The sequence below is a fragment of the Hyperolius riggenbachi genome, chromosome 2 (genome assembly GCF_040937935.1).
Source record: "Hyperolius riggenbachi isolate aHypRig1 chromosome 2, aHypRig1.pri, whole genome shotgun sequence".
Classification (NCBI taxonomy): Eukaryota; Metazoa; Chordata; class Amphibia; order Anura; family Hyperoliidae; genus Hyperolius; species Hyperolius riggenbachi.
Window position 1 is genome coordinate 304217298 of NC_090647.1, and position 24442 is coordinate 304241739.

General features: G+C 43.8%; 1 protein-coding gene across 2 annotated transcripts in view; it reads right to left on the reverse strand.

Moving 5' to 3' along the window:
- GNL2 (G protein nucleolar 2) overlaps window positions 1–24442 on the reverse strand; it is a 67775-nt gene that overhangs the window by 13581 nt on the left and 29752 nt on the right. For both annotated transcript variants that reach the window (XM_068269045.1, XM_068269043.1), the window contains 4 exons: window positions 18419–18532; window positions 14191–14319; window positions 12354–12458; window positions 2705–2863 (listed from right to left, as the gene is read on the reverse strand). In XM_068269045.1, coding sequence (XP_068125146.1) covers window positions 2705–2863; window positions 12354–12458; window positions 14191–14319; window positions 18419–18532 — 507 coding nt within the window. The remainder of the gene's footprint in view (window positions 1–2704; window positions 2864–12353; window positions 12459–14190; window positions 14320–18418; window positions 18533–24442) is intronic.

The following is a 24442-nucleotide window of genomic DNA, read 5'->3' on the forward strand; positions in this document are numbered from 1 at the left end:
CCACTTGACTCCTGTTAGAACATAAAGCTTGCCAGGAGCCAGAGTTCAAAGATCATGTGATAATGACTGCAAACAGGAGGGCCCTAATCAAGTAATTATGAGACTTCTGAGGTTAAGGGCTTGTTAACACTACAAGAGCTTTTTTTAAGTGCTTTCTGATTTTAAAAGATCTTGCTAATTGTATTACCAAGAGATTTTCAAAATCACTAGCGCTTAAAAAGCTCTTGTAGTGTGAACAAGCCCTAAACTGTTTGAAACACACACTATTTAAGAGTTTCAAAGCAAATGTGTGTACATATACACTCACAACTTTTCAGTTGTTACATATACACAAGGCATTTTATTTTCATTCCACCACATGTATAAGGCTCCCTACACACTGCATGCGATTCTGATTCCGCTTTTTAATAGGTTTTTACATCCGATTCCGCTATTTAATCTTTACTGCATGCTGCGTTTTTTGATCCATTTTTCTGTTGAATGTATTCAGGGAAAAATCGGAAACTGAATCGGAAAACGGATTTGCAGTGTGCAGAGAGCCTTATACAGTAAAACTGGATAAAGACCAAAGGCACTGAATATTTTCACAAGTCGGACCTTTCTAAAGATTCAAAATTAGTATTTAAATCTAAGTCTTTGCGTGATCATATTCCAGTACTCTGCTTCTAGCTACCCTAGTGTCTGTATCAATAACAAACATTTTGCCATTTGAGAGAAATCTGGTGTAGCTATTATATATGCAGCAGTTAGCTTGCTTCTTCGAGGAATTAATTAATCACTTGGAGGGATGCATAAGTATATCCGAGCACTTGATTACCAATGATGAGAGGAAACAAAGACCACTCACTGTGAGGGTAAAGCTAAGCTACATATTTACCTGGCGACGCTGTGAGATGGTCTGCTGGATATCTGTTGTTCAAGGGATTGGGGCATAAAAGACGTAGTACATACAGGTCATCTGCATCTGGCTGACAATGCGTATGTTGCTATGCAGGGGGCAACGAGCGTATGCGATAGGGTCTTCCGGCAGGCGGAGGAGTGGCAAGAACAAAGTGTTTGCATAATCTCCCATCGTCTGGCATCGCTAAAGATCCGACAGGCTGGATCTTTTTTTAACAATCGTCATTGCAGTGCTGTACCTACACTAGTCTGACCACCGTCTCAGCCGTGGCGGTCGTTATTGGCCGCCATGGCCGATTTCAGATCAGCAAGGGTGTGCACCTTAAAGTGTAACCAAGGCGACGTGACATGATGAAATAAAAATGTGTATGTACAGTGCAAACCCTTAATAACCAGGCTGTTTCCTGTTTGCCTAAAAGTTAATTTTTCGGGCATGCAAGTGACAGCTTCTGTCTGGACAGCAACGTGTCAGGAATATAGTAAAGGCCCATACACACGTCGGATTTGCGCGAACGACGGGTCGTTTGAACGTTCCGTCGTTCGCACGTTTTCGCATGAAATCCGGCGTGTGTACAGACTATCGTTCGGGAGATAAGACTGGTTACCAACGATCCGCCGGGCGGATCGCTGGTAACCAGTCTTATCTCCCGAACGATAGTCTGTACACACGCCGGATTTCATGCGAAAACGTGCGAACGACGGAACGTTCAAACGACCCGTCGTTCGCGCAAATCCGACGTGTGTATGGGCCTTTAACCTCACTGATAAGCAAATTATAGCCATAAAAGGTTTTCCTGCTGGGACACTTAATAGGCTGCCATTAAGCAGAGACAATAAAACATTTGATGTACTTTGTAAATGTTAGCCCATTTCAAATTTCAAAAACAGGGCAACAGGCATGTGTATGAGGCTATACTCATACCCACTGCACCCCCCCCCCCCCCATTCTCCTCCGCTCCCATCTGTTATGGTGTAATGTTCCCCCAAAGTGACTTCTGGGTTGGAATGGTCAGTGAGCACTATGCAGGCGCTGTACAGTGATGCACGCCCATGGCACTACGTCATGTAGTGCACATGCGCAGAAAGATCCCGGCGATCAAGGACGCACGTTCCAGCAGCCCCTGCGCAGTGCTCACCGACCCTCCCAACCCAGGAGTTAGCTTTGGGGGGACATTACGCCATAACAGAGGGGGACAGGAGAATGCGGGGGAGCTGTGGGAATGAGAAAAAAAAAAAAAAACTTATACACATGCATGTTCCTCACATTTTTAAATTTTGAAATGGGCTATGGCATCCTTTAAATATAAAACCATGGGATTTCTTAAAATAATCATTTTACAGTTGGAGAATAAACACAATTGTTGGCATGATCAGTTTATAATCACCTCGGGTTCACTTTAAGTTGAACATTTGTGGAAAACTGTATTCTACGAACAGTTGGAATTAGTTCTAAAGGGAGGTAGAGCATACAATGTGTAAACACTTAAGTTTGGGGGACTCCCCAGTACTAATTTGACCAGTAATATATAGATAGCAGAAAAATTTAATTTTACAGTCTTTAAAGCTGAAATACTCATGGTAGACTTTCATCACCGGGCAATCTACCATGTCTACCGGTGTCCCCAGGCTGTAGCTAGTTTTCAGTAAATTGCTACCGTAGCTCCTGCTCCAACTCACAGCGAGAAAAGCCCTGCCCATGCTCCCTCGCTCTTCACTTCTCTAGGCATTCAACCCCCTACATATTGGCAATATGCGTGTGCTATGTACCTCCCCAGTGAATAACAATCAGTATCAAATTACACACCTTCAACAATTTCCCTGTTTTATATGCTAGCTTCTCAAGGAAATCCTCTGCATTTTCCCAAGAGTCAATCTTGTAGGTCTTGCTTATGTACTCTGGTTTAGCTCTCTCAAGAACTGCAGCAATGTGATCTTCTGGGCTTTTAATCTTTTCCACTTGTACCTAAAAGGAAAGAAAATCATTAGATTTAAAACATTTCCCATAAATACCTGACATAAAATGGAATTCCAGACTGGAAAAAAATATACATTGAAAAGTGAAATATTGTTTATTCTTTGCCCCTCTATTTTCCTCCCTTTGTGGTTTTATAGTAGTGCACATTTCTACACTGTATTAGTTTTGAACATTAAATTGAAGAGAACCAGATAAAAACAAAAATGCTTTATAAACTTCTATTGAACTTAAAGAGAACTCGAGGTGAGGACCTTAGAACGAAATCTATACACAGAGGCTGGGTCTGGCTATAGTGCTCAGCCTCTGTTGCTATTTGAATCCTCCCCCACCCCCCAATTCCCCCTGCGCACCGCTCTCCCCCATAAATTACAGCCGCGCTGGCGACATGCAGCGTGTCGCAGCGGGCTGTATTTACCTCTCTAGTGTCACTCACGCCACTCCCCCGCCTCCAGCAGAGCGCCGGTCCCCGCCCGCATCCCTTCCCGCTGATTGGAGGGAAGGGACGCGGGCGGGGACCGGCGCTCTGTCATAGACGTGCTGCATCCACTTCATAGACGAGCACTGAATAAATTCAATTGTAAATGGTTAGAACTACTGTATACAATTGGTACACAGAGCTCATAAAAGTTCAGAGGCATTGCATCCAATTTATATATTGGCAAAGTGACAGCTCATAGCCGGGTTTGACATGCTACACCAGGTTTCAACCAATCATCTGGGACATTCATAGACAGGGATTAGACCTCCCTTCTTGTCCCCACTCACCGGATGTAGCGGCCTAGATGGGCCTGTGATAGCATCTGAGGTATTGGCCACCTCACAGCCCCTGGATCAGATGTTTATCTGGCGTGTGTGGATTAGGATCCTTCACTCCTGTTGCAGTCCGATCTCCAGCGATTTATGGCACCCAGAAAAAACAAAGCGCTCACATCGTGTAACAATATCTACATTTATTTATATGGGTGAGTGTGCGTAGGTCTGGGATTAGGAGCATGACGTCCATTATGACAGAGACTCTACAAAACCTTATTGGGCACACCCAAATGATCCACGTCATACTCCTAATCCCAGACCTACGCACCCTCCACGTGGACCGGCTCCAACACAAGTGGACACATCCTATGAGGTAGCTAGTATATAAGTCAGGTGAAACTGGTTAGAAGCACACACCTTTCACTCTCCTTGGATTACATCACAATAGATTTGGACCTCTGTGTGATTCAAATAATCAAGATCCTTTTCCATGTGGGTACCAAAGACCTCGGTACAGGGGACTCCAAGGCGAAATAGACATACAATCACCCAGGGCCGAGAACAAAAGGCGAGCAGAAGAGGATGCCGAGGGGGGAGAAGAGAAAAGGCTAAGAAACGAATGGGCCAGGGCATATTCAATATTAGTGGGGAGGCCTTAACCCGACAACAATTGTCCCTTATTGATAAGGGTTTGAAGTTTGCCCCTTCATGCCAGATGAACACATTTAACATATGTAGATGTTCAAAGTTCATACGGAAGTTGAATGTGGAAAAAATACTTCTTGAAAAAAGAGGCACCCACCACTAGAGTGAACCTGCCTGACCCCTATAGGCACTCAGGTTTGCGCAATAGATCAGTGTTTAACCCGCAGGACTATGACACAGGGGCCACACTGGAAATGTAAGAATATAATCCTGGATGATTTAGACAGGATCTCAACCATGGGGAGGGGTGCTAATGTTAATCATTTGGTTAAAGAATTATTGGAAGAAAAGAAACTTGTAATCAGGCCAGTTGATAAGGGGGGAGGTGTAGTTATAATGAATCAGGAGCAATATAACACAGAACTCAATAGACTGGTGGGTGACCGGGAAACATTAAATTACGAGGAGACCCGACCAAGGCCTATTTTGGTGAATTAAGAGAACTTTTAAAGGATGGATTGGGAATGGGGATAGTAACCGATAAAGAATAGGAGTACCTCTTGCCCGCAGCACCACGCATCCCACGCATAATTTATCAAACCCCAAAAGTACATAAAAACTCTTAACATCCGCCAGGACGACCCATAATTAGCGGAATGGGGTCACTTACAGATTGGGACAGTATCTGGACACTATGCTGCAGGTGGCAGTGGCACAGATACTACATCTATTGAGGGACACTGGGCATGCCTTGCAGGTTCTTGGGGGTATGCGGGTGGGAGGTGAGACATTGATGGCTACGGCTGATGTGTCTTCCCTCTACATCTGCATACCCCATGAACATGGACTGCGGGCGGTAGAAAAGTACTTTAAGGGAACCTCAACTGTGGGCGAAAAAAAAAAAATGCACTTACCTGGGGCTTTCCCAAGCCTCCTGCAGCCGCCCTGTGCCCGCGCCGGTCCTTCGGTGCTCTCCGGTCTCCCTCCGCGGCTAAGTTTCGTTTTCGGCCGACTGCCAGTCGTCCTCCGGCAAAGCGTCTTCTTCCGTATTCCCCGTCGTAAAGAGCCGTAAAGCGCGTCCGCATGAAGCGTCGTCATGCAGACGCGCTTTACGGCTTTTTACAACAGGGAATGCGGAAGAAGAAGACGCTTTGCCGGAGGACGACTGGCAGTCGGCCGAAAACGAAACTTAGCCGCGGTGGGAGACCGGAGGGCACCGAAGGACCGGCGCGGGCACAGGACGGCTGCAGGAGGCTTGGGAAAGCCTCAGGTAAGTGCATTTTTTTTTTCGCCCACAGTTAAGGTTCCCTTTAAAGACAGAATTTCGAGAAGAACAATGTACATTTATTTTTACTTTACGGAGATTTGCTTTGACCCACAATTATTTCTGGCATGATGGGTCCTTCTACGTACAAATACGAGGATGTGCGATGGGTGCTGGCTATGCGCCAAATTTCGCTGTATGGGAGGAGGAAATGCTAAAGAGGGACGAGTCTAGACCCGTGAGTAGATGGGTCAGATTTATTAAAACCATTTGAATATAGAGTTAACAGCCACAAGTAATTGGAAGTGCGTAGTATTTTTGGACCTTGAGGTTCACAAAACTGGTGATCAACTGTGGACTCGCACTCACTTTAAAAGCACAAATAGAAACGGTTATATTCCCACCACTAGTTGTCACCACCCTAAATGGATAGAAGCAGTACCTAAAGGCCAATTTATGAGCCTGAAGCACAATTGTACAATAGATGAAGATTACCAACAGGAATCGAAAAAAATTGCTAAGAGATTTGAAGAGAAAGGGTATGACCCGGGTATGATAGAAAGTCAACGTTCCCAGGTAGCGAGTATGAATACACAGGCCTCTTTGGGTTCTAAATGGAGGCAAGATCAGGGTATGGATTTTAGCTTCCTTACTGGCTTCAATAGACAATACAGACAATTTGAGTCTGTGGTGAGGAGACACTGGAAAATACTCAGACAGAACCCTATCCTTGGCATGCATTTGCCAGATAGGCCTCGGTTTATTTACTCTAAAGCACGTAACCTCAAGGATTACCTGGCACCGAGCTGTGTCAACCCTCCAAAACCTATTAGAAACCCATGGCAAACTCCTGGCTTTTATCCCTGTAGATCATGTAGGGCTTGTAATGAAGGATTAACTGTTAAAGCTCAGTCGGTGAGCTTTTTTCCTAATGGTAGGTCTTTCCGCATTAAACAGTTAATTACTTGCCGTTCAACTCATGTTGTATACCTTCTGTGGTGTAAATTTTGGTTCCAATACATTGGAAGAACCACTAGGGCTCTACACAAACGGCTAGGGGAGCATATATATATAAAATTAATAAGAGTTTTGAGCAGCATAGTGTCTCCAGACACTTCTCCCTTCAACATAACTCCTGTGCGGGGGAAGCTAAGATGTGTGGGGTAGAAAAGCTAGTTCCAGGGTGGAGGGGTTGCCATAAGACACGTGAGGTCTCTAGGTTAAAGACCAAATGGATATATAACATGGGTACTTTACAGCCCAAAGGCCTCAACATTGATATAGACCTCAACTGTTTTATCAGTACAGACTAGCTAATATAATTAATACAGGTTTATGGTGGTCATCCCGCCCTTATGGAGATGCTGGTGGTGTAACTATGAAAGGGGCTAGACGTGTGTGTGTGTGTGTGTGTGTGTGTGTGTGTGTGTGTGTGTGTGTGTGTGTGTGTGTGTGTGTGTGTGTGTGTGTGTGTGTGTGTGTGTGTGTGTGTGTGTGTGTGTGTGTGTGTGTGTGTGTGTGTGTGTGTGTGTGTGTGTGTGTGTGTAAGCACTAGAGACTGCGATAATGTAATCCTCGGAGTGATAACTTGCATGTCCAATAGGTGGCGTGATGTTACCCTGTATGACCAATTTTTAATAATATACTAACGTTTTCTGCATTGTGAACATCTAACCCTCAATTGAAGCGTATGGCCCTTTTAATATAATTTGACTGTATTTTAAGTTCTCTCATTTTATATTGTACAGGTCTGCAGCTGGGGCTGACAGGCAGCTATAAATCACGTTGTGCCGTTTGCTCCGTAGCCCCTGATGATTTGCTTAGCAACGAAACGCGTTGGGCGGAGCTACGGAGCAACGTGCTGAGCGTGACACGTCACCGGACGTGGAACATTGGTACACGCGATCCTTGCACCTGACGGCGGGCGTATGCTTGCAGTGAGGCTGGTATTGATGCTGTATAGCAGGGAAAGTTCTTAGTGAGCATAAACTCACTGCGCTGAACCCTGTCAAACCCAGCTGAAGACTTATATCAACACCGCTGTGTACCAAGGCTACCGCCGTGTACTTTACTCCCCATTTTGTTTTAACTGTGCCAGAAGGCATTTGATTGCCATTTTGGGAAACTTTTATAAATAAATGTAGATATTTTTACGCGATGTGAGAGATTTGTTTTTTCTGGGTGCAATAAATCGTTGGAGATCGGACTGCAACAGGAGTGAAGGATCCTAATCCACACGCCAGATAAACATCTGATCCAGGGGCTGTGAGGTGGCCAATACCTCAGATGCTATCACGGGCCCATCTAGGCCGCTACATCCGGTGAGTGGGGACAAAAAGGGGGGTCTAATCCCTGTCAATGAATGCCCCAGATGATTGGTTGAAACCTGGTGTTGCATGTCAAACCCGGCTATGAACTGTCACTTTGCCAATTTATGAATTGGATACAACACCTCTATGAACTTTTATGAGCTCTGTGTACCAATCGTATACAGTAGTTCTATCTATTTGCAATTGAATTTATACAGTGCTCGTCTATGAAGTGGATGCAGCACGTCTATGAATTTTATGATTTTTATATATTAATTGTATGTAGCGCTATTCACCCACTTAATCTATACCAGGAACTATACAGATCACAAAAATTCCACTTTGACTCATCTGCAGACAACACCATCCCAAAAGGTTTGGATAAACATCTGGTGGAACGGATGACCAATTTGCAAGTGTTTTTTATCTGGATGCTCTCCCATTTTCTTATTGAAATATAAATACAATGCTTAATTACTTCAGGCTTACACAGGACACGTATGATGCGCCTTGAGAAATGTCACATGACAAGCACTTTACACTCCATCCCACAGACCCAGGCTGCCAAAAAAAAAAAAAAAAAAAAAAAAAAAAAAAAAAAAAAACACATTCTGGCACATAGTTAAACAATGCTCTCACAAAGCCCCGCTTGCTCCTAGCTACGAAAGAGCTGGTGCCAGATGGTTTAGTGCTGGCTCCTGCATATGTGGGAAGTGTATGCATGATACCCCTGCAGAAGTGTCTCCACAGACCAGTTCATAATAAGTACTCTGATGGCAAGGTTGCTAAGCGGATTTCAGCAATGCATATCAGTATGGCATACAAATTAGTCCTAAAGGGTTGCATTGGTGTCTACCTTGCTGCAGTTGTCTAATGCTGCTCCTGCGTTGCTTTATGCACTGTGCTTTCATGCTCTATTGCCGATTTTTTCATGCTTGTACAGCCAGTGCATGTTCTGCTGGATACACACCATGCGTTTCCGCGTTCGATGCGTCCGTCGATACGCATCGATTCGATTATTTCCGACATGTCCGATTCAAGCTTCGATGGATCGTTAGGTCGATTTGCCATACTTTACATGGCAATCAACCTAAAAATCATCGAAATGCATTCGGAAATGCTCGGAAATAATCGAATCGACGCGTATCGACGGACGCATTCGACGCAGAAACGCATGGTGTGTATCCAGCATTAGAGCTAGGCGATTACTGTTCATTTATCTGTATAACAGAGTTCCAATGTTTGTTCACACTGTGTGACTTGATCTCTATGATTGTACGTATGTTATGCTATTTTGACAAACTTATTGCTACCTGCATTTTGGTGTGCTGCTCCATTAACGGACTATTGCTCTCTTAGGGCTGTTACAGCCTGGTTTACTAGACTTAGCACCCTGGCTTGTTCATATGCCTTTATGTATTTTTGATTCATGGGTGCGCATACCTCTTTAAATTACAATTCCTATTGCTGTAACACAGCCACCATAAATGCTTTTTCATTTTGTGCACTATTAAAGAAGGTAGTTGTTTCCTTAACAGTGGTAACATAAGTGCATGCGTTTGATGGGTGCATTTCTGTGCTGCACAACAGCATATTCCAACAACATACTGCTCTGCTATACCATTCAATATAATTGCATCGTGTCAGTGCTGCAACACTGAGCAGCGCAGGTGCCATGCGCTTCTGTAAAACACACGGCCACCCATGCTGCAAAGCACGGCAAAGGTTTCCCTGGGCCTTGAAGAACTACTTCTACACCCCTTTATAAACTATGCCCAATATAGTGCACTTTAAATTCTGCACAGCTAACTGCAATCAAGGCTTAAAGTGAGGATCTTTGCAAATAAAAAGAAAAAAAATCCACTTACCTGGGGCTTCCTCCAGCCCGTGGAAGCCGTCCTGTGCCTTCGCCGCAGCTCCGGAGGCTCCCGGTCTTCTCCGCTGCAGAACCCGACCTCGCCAGGCCGGGTTCTGGGTCGATGTCTTCTGCGCTCCACTGCGCGGGTCACATGGTCCTGCCGACATCATCAGGACGGAACTGCGCAGGCGCAGAGCTACTGCGCCTGCGCAGTACTATCCTGATGACGTCGGCCGGACCACGTTACCCAAACCGTGGACCGCAGAAGAGGCTGACCTGGAACCCGACCTGGCGAGGTCGGCTGCACCAGGGGAGAAGACCAGGAGCCTCCGGAGCTGCGCGCAAGGGCACAGGACGGCTTCCACGGGCTGGAGGAAACCCCAGGTAAGTGGATTTTTTTTTTAATTTACTTGGATGTTTCCTTTAATTTAGTCAGCTCAATCTCATCAGTTAAAAGTGGTCATCTAGTTGTCGGAGTATCCCGATGGATGTCTTTTTTGGAACCAAACTACCAGTATAACACTGTCAATTTTTACAGCACAAATTTGTTCACTACCAACTTGTCAATCAATAAACTTACAATATATTTTAGACAATTCATAGCATAGAAGCATGATCAGGAGTGGTAGTAAGTTGTAACTGCTACTCCTTAATCAGGGAGTGATCACCATTTAATTTGTATGCACTAAGGCTGTAGACACACTATTAGCATTTCTGAGTGCTTTTCTAGCCATCAACACTGAGCATTTTTTATTTAAAATGCTCCAATTGACTTGCATTAAAATTGCGGTAAAATTGCTGCAATTTTACCACAATTTTAATGCTCGTCAATGTGCTGATGGTCAGAAAAGCACTCATAGTGTGTCTACAGCCTTAATCCAACTTTTTCATATGAATGATACAAGCCCAGAGTAACTTTGAATCAATAACTTAATTTGTGTAATGTGACATTTGGATTTAAGAATGAAAACCTTTCAGTGTGACAAGAATATACAGAAGAGGAGATGAGGAAGGGGGAACTTTTTTAACCCTTGCGTTTATATTTCTAGTTTCTGTTGATGTACTCTAGCTCATGGGCAGTTATTGTGAAATGGTGTGCAGGAAATAAAATATAAAAGTATATTGGGCACTATCTGCACAGACTTTGTACATTCTCCCAGGGCCTGTGTTGGTTTCCTCCAGGCGCTGTTTTCCACACCCCAAAAACATACTGATACATTAATTGGCTTATGCCTAAATTGGTCCTATACTACGATGGACACAACTGTGATAGGGAATAGATTGTGAGCCCCTCGGAGACCATGACATGACTATATACTCTGAAAAGTGCTGTGGAAGATGTCAGCAATAATAATCATACTGGAAACTACAGGTACCGAGGTAGTTTTACACTAGAAAACAATAAAACTGCTTCAATATACTGTAATTCGCAGGTAAATAATATGCTTCCCCTATATTATTGGCCCCTAAGTTCTTGCATCACTGTCCATTTCTCTGCTCTCCCATAAAGGGGCCCATACACTCAGCCGATTTTCTGGCCGACCGATCAATCCCGATCGGTCGATTGCAAATCGGTTGGCCAATCGACCGATCGATGGCCGATTTCCATCGAACTGGCAGGGTGGAAAATTTAGGTCGATCTTATGAGATTGCTTATCAGTTTGCATTGGCCTTAATGGAAATCTGATGGCACAAAAATGCCATCAGATCGAATTTCAATAGATTTCAAACTGAAATCTATTGGAATTCTATCCTGGTAAAAAAAATGTTCTAAAAACGCATCAGATAGATCATCAGATGCATTTCTTATCTATCTGCTGCCAATCTGACGAGTGTATGGGCACCTTAACACTGTTGCTAGTGCCATGCTCCATCCTCCCGTTACAGCTTCAATATTCTGCTACCCTTAGTAATAATCACCTCCCACCACAAAGATAATGCACCCATTATAGTGGTTCATTGTGATCATCTTAAGTCAATGACTGTAATGAAGAAAGGAAGAGAACTATACAATAACCATAATATATTTCATATGCATTAATTACATTATTTAAAGCTATATTAAAGATTAACTCAGAGTTAGGCAAACATATTCAATTGCAGGCCGCATTCACCACACTCCCCCTTCCCTCCCTGCACAGTAGTGAGCGGTGCGTAATAACATGCGACATGCTGGCACATACTGACAGCGGGGCACATGATGCCACTGTAGCCATTGAGATCACAGCTGGAAGCTGCGATTGGGTGAGGGGCCAGTTTTCACTTAGCCATAGTGCATCATTACGTGTCGATCGCAACTGGAGGTAGTAGAAGGAATCCAGCCCACCTAGTTTGCTCAGCGCTGGACGAGCTGGTGGCACGTGCTACACTACATGGGGCAGGAGTGCGTGTGCCATTTCTTTGGACACAGCGCACACACCATCCAATCAGTGCCAAGGCCAATCACAGCAGGGCGGATGGACGGAGACACACACACACACACACACACACACACACACACACACACACACACACACAGCTGACAGCTTGGAAAATATTTTTGATTTACACATATTTCTTCACCATAACATTAACTCCTCCAACTACCAAAATGCTGCATTCATACAGTAGGTTGTAACACATAAAAAATAAAAAAAAATAAAAACTCACCACTCCTTTTAACACAATGTCTGTTTCTGAGTCTCCAGAAGGATAAACTACACCAGGACAATCAATGAGAAATATCCGACGCATAAGTGTGATGTATTGCCAGACCTGTGAAATGGAGAAAGGTGTAATTTAAGCTCAAAACAACCATTACATTTCTTAAAGCACACCTTGGAATTCAATGAAGATTGACCTGGTGATACAACTGTACACTATGCAGCCTAACCACTTTGCCTACAATATTAATTCTGTAAAATTGGGGCCTGCTGAGACCTAGTTAGTTGCAGAACAGCAATATTCATAAGGGCATTATCCAATAATTACAGATAAACATTGGTGGCAACAACTGCTTGGGTGTCTCATACCAGTGGTTAGACCATAACCAAACCAGCACAATACCTGATTATGTGGGCACAAAACATATTACATGCCCATTCCAAAGCAATCCAATATATTTGACTGAGGACATTCTTTAAGGGTCAAGTGTAATATGTACCTCTTACTTTATATACCCTTATTTAGCTGGTGACCATTTTAACCAACTTACACTACTCTAGCCACCCCTCAGGGCAGTTGGCTAAGAGAGGCCCAAAGGAGGATGTGCTGGAGGCCACCTAAGGACACAGTGTTGGGGGGGTGGGACCACTAAAGAAATGTGGCAGAGTATTAAACAGTGGTGTGAAGCTTGCCTGACAGTAGTCCACCCACAGTGCCCGTGACCCAACCACTAATACCTGTGTCTGCAACCCTTTCTTGGATTCAAGTTTGACATGCCTGGCATAGAAGCAGTAGACAGAAGTAGAAAACAAGACGGCCCTGCAGTTAGAGGAAAGGAGAAGATATATTTGAAGGTGAGGAATTGGGAAAGTGGAATATAATTGGCACCAAAGCACAATGTCTGAGCATGCGTAAAGGAAATACCTATGGGAATGGGTTTTGAACCATCTAGTTTATCAGCCTACCGCTGTACACATTTCCTTGGTGCCCACCAGGATCACTAAGCCAAAAATCCATGCTGTGTTACAATGTTCTGGGAATAGAGCTACAGGAGTGCTCAGCCCCGGCCAAGTAGAAAGATGGTCAGGATAGTGATCTTCCCTTTACGCTTCAACTTGCATAGAAATAAATAATAGAGGAAGACTAAAATTAATATACATAAACCAGAGCCCCCACCCCCAGCAGAAACTTTGCCAGAACTGGAGCTCACTGCATAAGGCAGGGTGGGGTAGTCTTGTGACAGAGCTTTGTTAAGAGTCCATCCACCTACAGGCCGGGCTATACTCCCACCACAATTTACCAAGTGGCCATAACTCAAGAATAGCACACTGAACTCAAAAGAAAAGTGAAGCCACGCCAGCCTAAATCTGGCATAACAAAAGAAACTTTACCTCAACGGGTGTGAAAAGTGCCAGGTAAACGTTACTTCCTTTTTTTCTTGCTCTATTGCTATGCTTTAAAGTTAATCTCCCTGATTATCTGAGCCCCATACTAGCAGGCAATAGTTATAGCACTACACTATAAAGACAATCAATTTTCTTTGGAAAGGTCCGACATTGCAGTGTAGTAAGCATCAGACTGGAAGCCAGGGGAGAGTGCCCCTTAAAACAAATGACAGGTGCACCAGCATAAACCTGGACACATCACCTCACCACTCGAAGCAGGGATGGGGTGAGGCACCAGTCATATACCAACGATGGGAGAAAAGTTCAGAAAGGTGATTTGGGGCAATTATGTTATACTGAGCAAATTACTGTTTGCTAGTAAGCTAGGGGGCTACTGTTACCTAAAAAGTTAATTAAGCCTAAAATTGACTATCTCATTGTGTATACAAGTTGCTTACCTTAGTTTCCCCAGCAATTGGAGCCACATTGCAGACCTTCTTGGAACGTAGTGTGTTGATCACGGAGCTCTTGCCCACATTAGGATAACCAATGAATCCCACACTAATTTGCTTTTTATCAGTATGCAGCTGTGAAGCAAAAACAAGAAAACTGAGAGTCATATTGTTATAAGTTTTCCAGCGAGAAAGGAAAATCTGTATTTTTGGAAAGAAAAGGAAGATGTAAGACAGGCACATGTACATTAAATTGCACTCACAGAATACCAATTAGAAACTCATTTAAGTTATATTCCAGCAGCTGGCTTACAAATTATATATGCAGTATGTGACAAAGTAAATAAAATGTGTTAACATCAAGAAAAATGTGTTACGGGAAAAGGCAAGCTTGCAATGGGTCCTTCCAAAGACAGGTCACGTTACAAGAAAAACAAGAATCTTTAGTTGGGCCTCCATACACAAAAGCAAGCAAGAACTCAGCTTTTTGGCTAGAACACATTATTTGGCTAAAGATGTGGGCTGGTTGATAGAATTACTATCTCCACTATTCTGCTCCAATTATTTTTATAAAATAAACATCCTTTTCTATTTCAATCTTGTAGTAGTCAACATTTCTCAAAGTATACCGGAATTTAGGAACTATAGGCGAGTGAGCTCCCTTCCCAAACATGATTTCAAGCAGAACTTTAGTTATAAAGCTAAAGAAGGGCTGGACAAATCTTATCAAATCTACAAGCCAGTTTAGAAAAGTTAGGGGCCACACACGTGGAAAAAATATATAGGCTTCATCTCACTCTGCTCTGTTCAGGGGTTTCCTGGCCTTTTTACCTCCAGTAACAGAAGCCTCAGCTAGTAGGATGAGAACGTTTCAAAACTACCTCTATGACTTTTGTGTCCTTTTCACTTTTCTAGCTTACCTACTGGCTCACCATTGGTCCTGGTACATTATTACCACCAACTTAAGATGCCAGCAGCAGGCTTCAATCGCCAAGGCAGGCTGTTGTCTTAATATGTCAAGTCCTTATAATTTCTTTTTGGACCTGTCTGTAGGTCTCTAAACTCAGTAACACTATCTGTGTTTCACCTGCTAAGCTCCTCTAGTGTAAGCAAGCCTCTGGCAGGAGTGCACGCAGTAGTAACGCTAAACCTTTTAGCTACGTTCACAGTGGTGTACTGTGGTGCGGTATAACGGGCGCTCTGTGACGTGGCTTGCCACACTGCAATGTACCACATAGGGGATGTTCACAATTCGGCGGGTGTGTTGCCGTACAACGGAGTGTAGCATGGTAATGTACTGCATGCAGTTTGTTACCGCAAAACGCGCACAGGGTAAATGCCACAGTGAAGCATGCTTTTCATTAACTGTATGCTTCAATGTACAGTATGTGACGCAATGTGCAGTGCCACTTTTGCGATCCGTTGAGTTCTTCGTGCCTGCAGCGGATACCGGTCCTCAATCCTTGTATGCACGTAAGAGGACAGTCATTCAGCTAGGATCAGGGCTCGATCCCTTGGATGACAGTTCGGAGGCAAGGCTGTACAGACATGTTGCTAGCCCAGGTAGCTCACTCACCAATGAGCCCAAGGAGATCGAGGGGGAGGGATGCGGTTTACAAGCTAGATTCTTGGCGGAGCCATCTTAAACCTCCTTAGGAGTAATCCTGAGTCAGGCACGGGACAGAAATCCGTACCTCAGAGCAGTAATCCCATGCCTGAGTGAGTTATACGCAGGAGTTGCTGCAGATCTCTCCATGGTACGGTTTTGTTCGTTTTTAGGGCCTAAAAGCTTGAGAAAAAATGTTAGCCCCTAAATCTGGAAATAATCATAATGCCAGGGAGGTTAAGCAGCATCCTTGCCATAGTTTTGTCTAGTGCAGTGGTGCCGAACCTATGGCACACGAGCCTAAGGTGGCACTCAAAGTCCTCTCTGTGGGCATGCGCTGCTAGCCACCGCTACATTGGCCTCAATTCACTAAGTAGTTTAGACTAGTCTACAGATGGTTTTTAGTCTACTGATGGTTTGGTGTAGTGTTTTAGACCTGTTTTTAGACCTGGTCTAACATTCAATAATTACACAATTCACAAAAGCAAACAAAGAGTAACCACGCTCACTTTTTCTGACAGAGATTAGACCAGCTGATTTCTGTAAGTAAAGTAATTCTGTGAGGTATTTTAGATGTGAGGATGGAACCTTTTGAATTAAATTATGCGGGAGTTTAATTGTATGCAGAGGAGCGCTCATCAAAGGAGAAGGATGTCAGTAAAAACTTTGTGAATTGCATCTTTTGATCATTTCCCCTGCTTTACCCACCTAATTACCAAATGGTTTAGACCAGGTCTAACAACAGGTATAAATCATTTGATAATCGTGAATTCCCCTTTGATGCAACTGACCAAACCATCAGTAGACTAAAAACCATCAGTAGACTAGTCTAAACTGCTTAGTGAATTGAGGCCATTGCAGATTTGTGGTGTTGTGGTTTTGTTTAGCCATTATTAAACTAAATATTCCCCCCTTACTTCTCCTCCCCTCCAGAAACCTTAAATTAGGTACAGCGCAGAGAGGCAGACAGGTGAAAGTGGACAAAATTTAGATCTGCCTCCTCACTGCGCATTGAACTTTTATTGCTCCGACTAGGAACCTTCCTATCTATACTTCTTCCCCACCAACCGGAACTACTTAACCTTCCTAGCTATCCTCCCATCCAGCTGCAGCTACCTTATCTACCTACACTCCCTCCCATCCTACAGCAGCTACCTAATCCCTCTACCTACATTCCCTCCTAGCTGCAGCTTCTGAACCTCCCTACCTACCCACCCACACTTCCTACCCCACCAGCCGCAACTACTTCCCTACATACCCTCCCGCCGAGCAGCAGCTACCTTACCTTCCTTCCTATCTACCTACCTACCTACACTCCCTCCTGTCCAGCAGCAGCTCCATAATCTCTACCTACCATCCAGATGCAGATACCTTACCTACCTACTCGCCATCCTGTGCTACAGAAGCTACCCAACTTCCCTACCTACCCTCCCCTCCTAGTCGCAGCTACCCAACCATCCTACCTACACTTCCTACTCCCCCCAGCCTCAACTACTTAACCTCCCTACCTATCCTCCCCCATCCAGATGCAGCTACCCTACCTACCTTACACTCCCTCCTGTCCTACTTAACCTCCCTCCCCCAGCTACTTAACCTCCCCATTCCCCCCTCTCCCCCAGTTACTTAACCTCCTTACCTACCCCTTCCCCCAGCTACTTAATCTCCCCATCCTCCCTCCAAACTGGTTCAGCCATGGTGGCATGTGGGGGGGAACAGGCTGTTAGGGAGGTTCTGCTCATTTGTGGCAGTGATTGATGCACTTTAAATGTGGGGTAATTTCATTTGTTGGGGGTTACTGATGGATTTTAAATGAGGGAAAATCACTGCATCTCATTGGTGAGGATGATTGATGCATTTTAAATGTGGGTATATAACTTGCCATGTTGGCACTTTGTGATAAATAAGTGAATTTTGGGTCACGGTTTGGGCACTCAGCTTCTAAACTGTTTGCCACCACTGGTCTAGCGTGTGTACAAAGCTTTACTCAGTAATATAAACTCTGCAGATACAGTCACTTTCAGGATTAGCAAAAAGCATCTATGAAACAGGCAGCAGATTCTTTACTTCTAGTGAGCAAATTAAAATTGAAAATGTAAACTCCAGTAGTAAAAGCAATGGTATTTAGGCATACAGAACAAGACACGACCGCGCTATGCGTTTAGCACGCAATGTAATGCACGTGAAGGTTTGCGCGTATAAAGTTTTACGTGCACACGCTAAGGTTATCGCATGTTAATGCGCACACTTTGCCACATTAGTGTGCGCACGTAAATCTTTACGCGCGTAAACCTCCACGCGCATTGCATGTCGTGCTATGCGTTAGCACTGTTGTGAATCAAGCCCATTATCTCATGTGGACTTAACCTCAAGTTTGGTGTAAAGCACACCTGACAGTAGTATCTGCTGCAAAGAAAAATGACTGCTAGAGATTTGATACGATATACACAGAGCACTGAGCAGCTACTGAAAAGACAATAAGACCACAGCAGGATGTTTACTTTAGAAAGCAGAAGCAGGTTGGTTATAGATTTCAAATAAAATCAGATATCTAACGATTTAAATTTTTTCACGATTGAAATTTTTTTTAACATTAACCAGCAAATTCAATTAAACAATGAATGCCATTACCTTTCCAAACTGCCGGAGAAGCTGGATGAAAGCTCCTTTGCCAAAAGGATTGGTGAGGCTGGAGTGAAAGGCCAGAGTTGGAAATTGTTCAGACAGATGAGCAACCCAGCGTTTCTGAAAAGGCAACAGATTTTCTTTTTACGTATCCGTACATTACATGTCAACAGTAACTGCAGATGTCACAAGCTCTCTTGCAAATGCCATGTGCCATGCAATCTAAAGAAATAATCATCTCCAGAAAATATATGGACTGGGTTTCATAGCAAAGGAAACACATTTGGACAGCTCTAGCCCTGAAACCAGAAATATTTGCTTCCCCAAAATATTATTCAAGATTTCCAGCATTTTTTGGGTGGGATTGTAAAGGCAAATTATATTTAAAAAAAAAAAAAAAAAAAAGGGTCTTTGATAAAGTTTCCAAAATCCATATTCACAAAAAAAGTAACATACTGTATAATTAACACTGGAAGCAAGTTCTGCTAAATACCAGAGTCATGCGTCATTCTGAAAACAACCTGACCATGGAGGCTGTGCTGCAGCTTTGGATCCATATTTCTGCTTGGTTCCGCCACTGCCTGCACATGCTGCTGTCTGATCCATCCATTAAGATACATCAACAACATCTCTTACTGCTGGAAGTCCAGGTACCATAGCTTATAAGTGTAGCTGGGCGTGTAGGGATTGCAAGACCTTATTTGCAAAAATAATAGTAATATACCCTCATGGCATTTACATATATGGCACATAATAATATACCCTCATAGTATACATATTTAAAAAGTCAAGTTCCTAAAGGTAACAATATATTTTAATTTTATATTCTGTTACTTTGTTTTCATTTTACAAGTATTTTCCAAATCTTATTTTGTTTCAGAATATGCGAACATTTTATTGCTTTTGATTCAGTTTGTCACTAAAAAAAATAAACTAGACATAGGCCCCGACCCTAAAACCACTTAAAATATATTCTACTACTTATCACAGTTAAAAATGTAGTTTTGCTAAAACTACCAATTTTGATCATAATTTTAAAACATGAATTTAACAAAGTAAGTTAACTCTCCAATCCTTAGAGACTCTGTAACAAATTTTTCAGCCTTAGTTCTTTTATCCTATAAGTTCCTATGTCTGTTCTAATGTGCTCTGGCTTACTGCAGCCTTTCCTAATTGCACTGTCTCTGTAATAAATCTTATCTCCTTTCCTCTGTCGTGTCTGTCAGGCTAAGGCTTGAATGTGTGGAATGTGCAGGGCTGCTTGTGATTGGATAGAAGCGATACACACCCTCTGCAGGCCCCCTGCACACTCTGTATGACACACACTCTGTTTATGTGAGCCTATCACAAGCTGGTTAGTTTGTTTGTTAACACTGCCTAAAACTGTTAATTACAAGCCAGGATTGCAGCAGAGTGGCCGAAACAGCACAGAGGTGCACAGGAGAAAATAAGGAATAGAATGGTATGCTTTTTAGTGTATGAATATTTGAGTACAGATTCTCTTTAAAATAACTCCAAAGTTAAAGACAGGCTGTTCATTAACTGCGTGTGAAAATAACTACAGAGGAGGTAAATTAACTACAGAGGAGGTAACTTAAGGAATGAAGAGATAAGATAACTCTCTCACTGGTTTTATCTTGCCTTATCTCCAGCATGACCTTAGTGAATTGAGGCTATAGTTTAAAAAACACAGTAGCTAAATCTCAGTCAGTCCAAGCCACTGCATTATTTCTCTATAGTTTTCTCCTTCTCCATCCAGCAAGCTCAAGTTGGGAGATCATAGGGATACTATCCTTTGAAGCTTTCAGCCAAGTAATGGTATCTCTGATAGTAGTAAATCAAAAGAACTTTTATTTCCCTAATACATTTCACCAACCATTTGAGCAGATTCTTCACTTCAGTGAGCTGCTGTACTATTTAGCAAAACATGTAAAAAGATCAAGATTTAAAGACAGGAAGTACTATTTTAACATGCAATAGATACATGAAACTGCAATTTGGAGGTGGTTAAAGATATTCAGCCACAGAGAGGGTTTGGGAACAACTGTCTACCACTCATATGAAAGGCAGCCAAGCATCAAACGTCTGATGGTTCACAGACAGAGCATCAAGGCCCACGCTATTCTTATCTGCCATGAAATTACAGGTTTCTATGACAATATCTCTGTAGGAGAACCACAAAGCTGGATGGAATAAAAATTACCATTATAAATAGAAGCTTTCCAGACCCACAGTACTAATATATTTTAATCACAGGAAGAAAGAAAAAAAAGAAAACATATTGGCAGTTCAACATTCTGTAGCAGTGAGTCATGCTGTGCAGAGATATAATTTGAAAGGTGGTGTGCAGCGAATGTTCCAGCATCAAACCAGGAAGCCGACCAAAGGTGTGTAGCTTTTAGACCCAAATTGGGTCACAGAATGTGTTCTCAGTATCAGTAGAAAAAGGATGAGATGCCCAGATCATCTCAATAAAAGACATTTTAAAGGGGTTCTGTGGAGTTACAAAAACCAGACACTTACCTGGGGCTTCTATCGGCCCCCTGTAGCGGTCATGTCCCGCGCCATCCTCCGTTCCCCGCCGCCAGCACTGGTCAATTATTCGTCTAACAAGACGAATAGTGCGCGCTCCCACTCGCGTCTCCGGAAGCTTACTGTGCAGGCCGCTGCTTAGTGGGGAGGTTAATGAATGGGACCGCAGTTCCCATTCATAAATATAAGTTCCCAATTCAATGAATACCGGCGTCTACGAGACGCCGGAATTCATTGCATCTTCCTGTTACACTGCCACGCATTACTTCCGATTCACGTGCTTATGTACGTGAATCGGAAATAATGACCGAGGACACCTTGTGGCCAAATAGTAAATTACACCAAAATTCATTTTATTTAATAAAAATCCCTACACTGACTCATATTTCCTCCCCACAACCTCCCATAGTACCCAAACTTTTTTTTGTTTTGTTTTTATATAGGGAGGAAAAAAATTTACATAAAAAAATAAGAATGTACCGTATATACTCGCATACAAGCCGAATTTTTGACTACCAAAAAGGGGGCCAAAAGTTGGGGGGGGGGGGGTCGCTCGCCCCCTCCCTCCCTCCGCGGCCGCCGCTGCTGCTAAATTACCTGCTTCAGCGGCCGCTTCCTAATCCGGGTTCCCCTCTTCATCCTGCGGACTCCGTAACTGTATCACAGCAGCGCGCCCGGCGCTGCTGCTGTGACGATGCAGGGGGCAGGAAAGAGCGGTTCCCCTGGTAACGGCGCATCGCCGGGCGCGCTGCTGTGATACAGTTACGGAGTCCGCAGGATGAAGAGGGGAACCCGGATTAGGAAGCGGCCGCTCCCTAAAGCAGGTAATAGCAGCAGCAGCGGCCGCGGAGGGAGGGAGCGTGCGGGGCAGGGCACTACACTGGGCACTATACTAGCTATACTGAGCACTAGACTAGCTAAACTGGGGCACTATACTAGCTATACTGAGCACTATACTAGCTATACTGAGCACTATACTAGCTAAACTGGGGCACTATATTAGCTAAACTGGAGCACTATACTAGCTATACTGAGCACTATACTAGCTATACTGAGCACTATACTAGCTAAACTGGGGCACTATACTAGCTATACTGAGCACTATACTAGCTAAACTGGGGCACTATACTAGCTATACTGGGGCACTACCTACCCATACTGGGCACTTTACTAGCTATACTGGGACACACTAGGGGAATAAGGCGGCCAGCATTTCCTACCCCCGGCTTATATGGGGGTCAATCATTTTCCCCTGTTTTTTCAGGTAAAAGTTGGGGGGTTGGCTTATATGCGGGTCGGCTTATATGCGAGTATATACGGTAAGTACAGTATATTCTGGTGTATAAGACTACTTTCTGACTCAGGAAAATCTTCTCAAAAGTCGGAGGTCGTCTTATAGGGTGGGTGCTGAAACTTCCGAGCCGGACTGGAGAATCTGCGGTTGCCGCATATGGTGGGGGGAGCTCAAAACGTCCATGGCCGCATCCCCACCGTATGCAGCGACCGTATGAAAGCAGCAAGGGCTGTGCAGTACAAGTATGGTACAAGAAAATCCACTCACCAGGATTCCTGGAAAGAAGTGACTTAATGTAGTCCAAATAAACAAAAGACGTTCATGACAAAGTCAAAACCAATCCAGCTCCGTATACAAATATTGATAATAATGATAATAATAAATCTTTATTTAACCACTTCGGGACCGGCCGACTAACCCCCCCTTAAGGAGCAGGGCATTTTGCGGTGGAGGGCGGTGCGTGCGTTTGGGGGGGGGGGGGGGGGTCAGGCGGCTGGATCCCCTCTGTGGCTGGCTGGGCAGTGCCCCCCCCATGGTGGCAAGTGTCCCCCCTGTAGCTGGCAGCCATCACTTACCTTCCAGGCTCCAGCGATGAGCCGCAGAAGCCACCTCTTCTCCGGCCGGCATCTCCGCTCCAAATGACGTTATCAAGCCGGGACCCGGCGCTGACGTCAGACGGAGCAGAGATGCCGGCCAGAGCAGAGGGGGGCGCCGATCGTCGCTGGAACGACAGGGAGGTGAGTGGATCCTCTCCTTTTCCCCCCTGCCGCCGCTGTCAGAGTGATCACTACGATCCGACAGCGATCGTAGTGATCACGTGATCAGCAGCCATACGCGATGGCTGCTGATCACTAGTGGGAGATGCCAGCTGTCATATGACAGCCTAATCTCCCCCTCCGGGTGCACATGATCGCGTCGGGAGCGGTGGTTTAGCGTGGACGTTGAATGAACGTCCGGTCAGAAGGTTACCACCACCTGCCGGACGTTGATTCAACCTGCGGCAGTCTCCAATAGGTTAAGGAATATGCAATAAAAACCAATTAAAAACAAACACAGTTGCTGGGTAGCCCTAGAGTGCGGAATGATCTTTCATATAACAAACCAAATGTTATATGAAAGATTCCGCACTCTGGGCCACCCAGCAACAGTATTTGTTTTTAATTGCATATTCCTTAAATAAAGATCATCATTATTTGTATACGGAGCTGGATTGGTTTTGACTTTATTATGTCATGGACGTCTTTTGTTTATTGTATTTCACTTTTCGTCTATAGACATGGACTTTAGTTTTGTATTTGTGGTGTTCTTCCTTTTTTGCTGGTTAATGTAGTCCCGATGACGAGGTGAGGGGGCACCTCACTGGAAAGGCTTTGTATACAACAACCAGCCGATCGTCAGTAAGGTACATCGCTTGTCGTGATTGGTTGGTTGTTGTATACTGGGTACCACATACAGTACAGCACCAGTATCTGTACCTGTTTATACAGTATAGCACCAGTACACACAGTACAGTATACCAATGTCCAAGAGTCAAGTGGGGTAGTCTTATAGGGCGAGTATATCCCAAAATGTATATTTTAACTGGAAAGGTTGGTTGTTGTCTTATACGCCCAGTCTTATACGCTGGAATATCCGGTAGTTACCTTAGGGACTGAACTTTTTTAAAATTTATGTCAAGGTGGTATAATACTATTAATTTTTAATTTATGGGCTTGTAATTAGTGATGGACGCAAAACTGAAAAAAATGCACATTTCCAAATAAAATATTGGCGCCATACATTGTACTACGGTAGGGTAATTTTTTAAACGTTGCAATAACCGGGACAAACTGGCAAATAAAATGTGTGGTTTTTATCCACCGTAGAAAGTTTCATTTTAAGACTATAATGGCCAAAAACTGAGAAATAATGGATTTTTTCATTTTTTTCTTATTCAAGTTAAAATGCATTTAGGATAAAATAATTCTTAGCATACTGTACCTCCCAAAGAAAGCCTAATTGGTGGCGAGAAAAAACAAGATATAGATCATTACGATGTGATTAGTAGTAATTCATTTATTGGCGAAAGAAAGGGAGGAGCACTGACAGGTGAAAATTGCTCGGGTCCACAAGTGGAAAAAAACCTCAGTCATCAAGTGGTTAAAGAGAACCTGAAGTGAGAGAAATACGGAGGCTGCCATCTTCATTCGCAACAATGCCAGTTG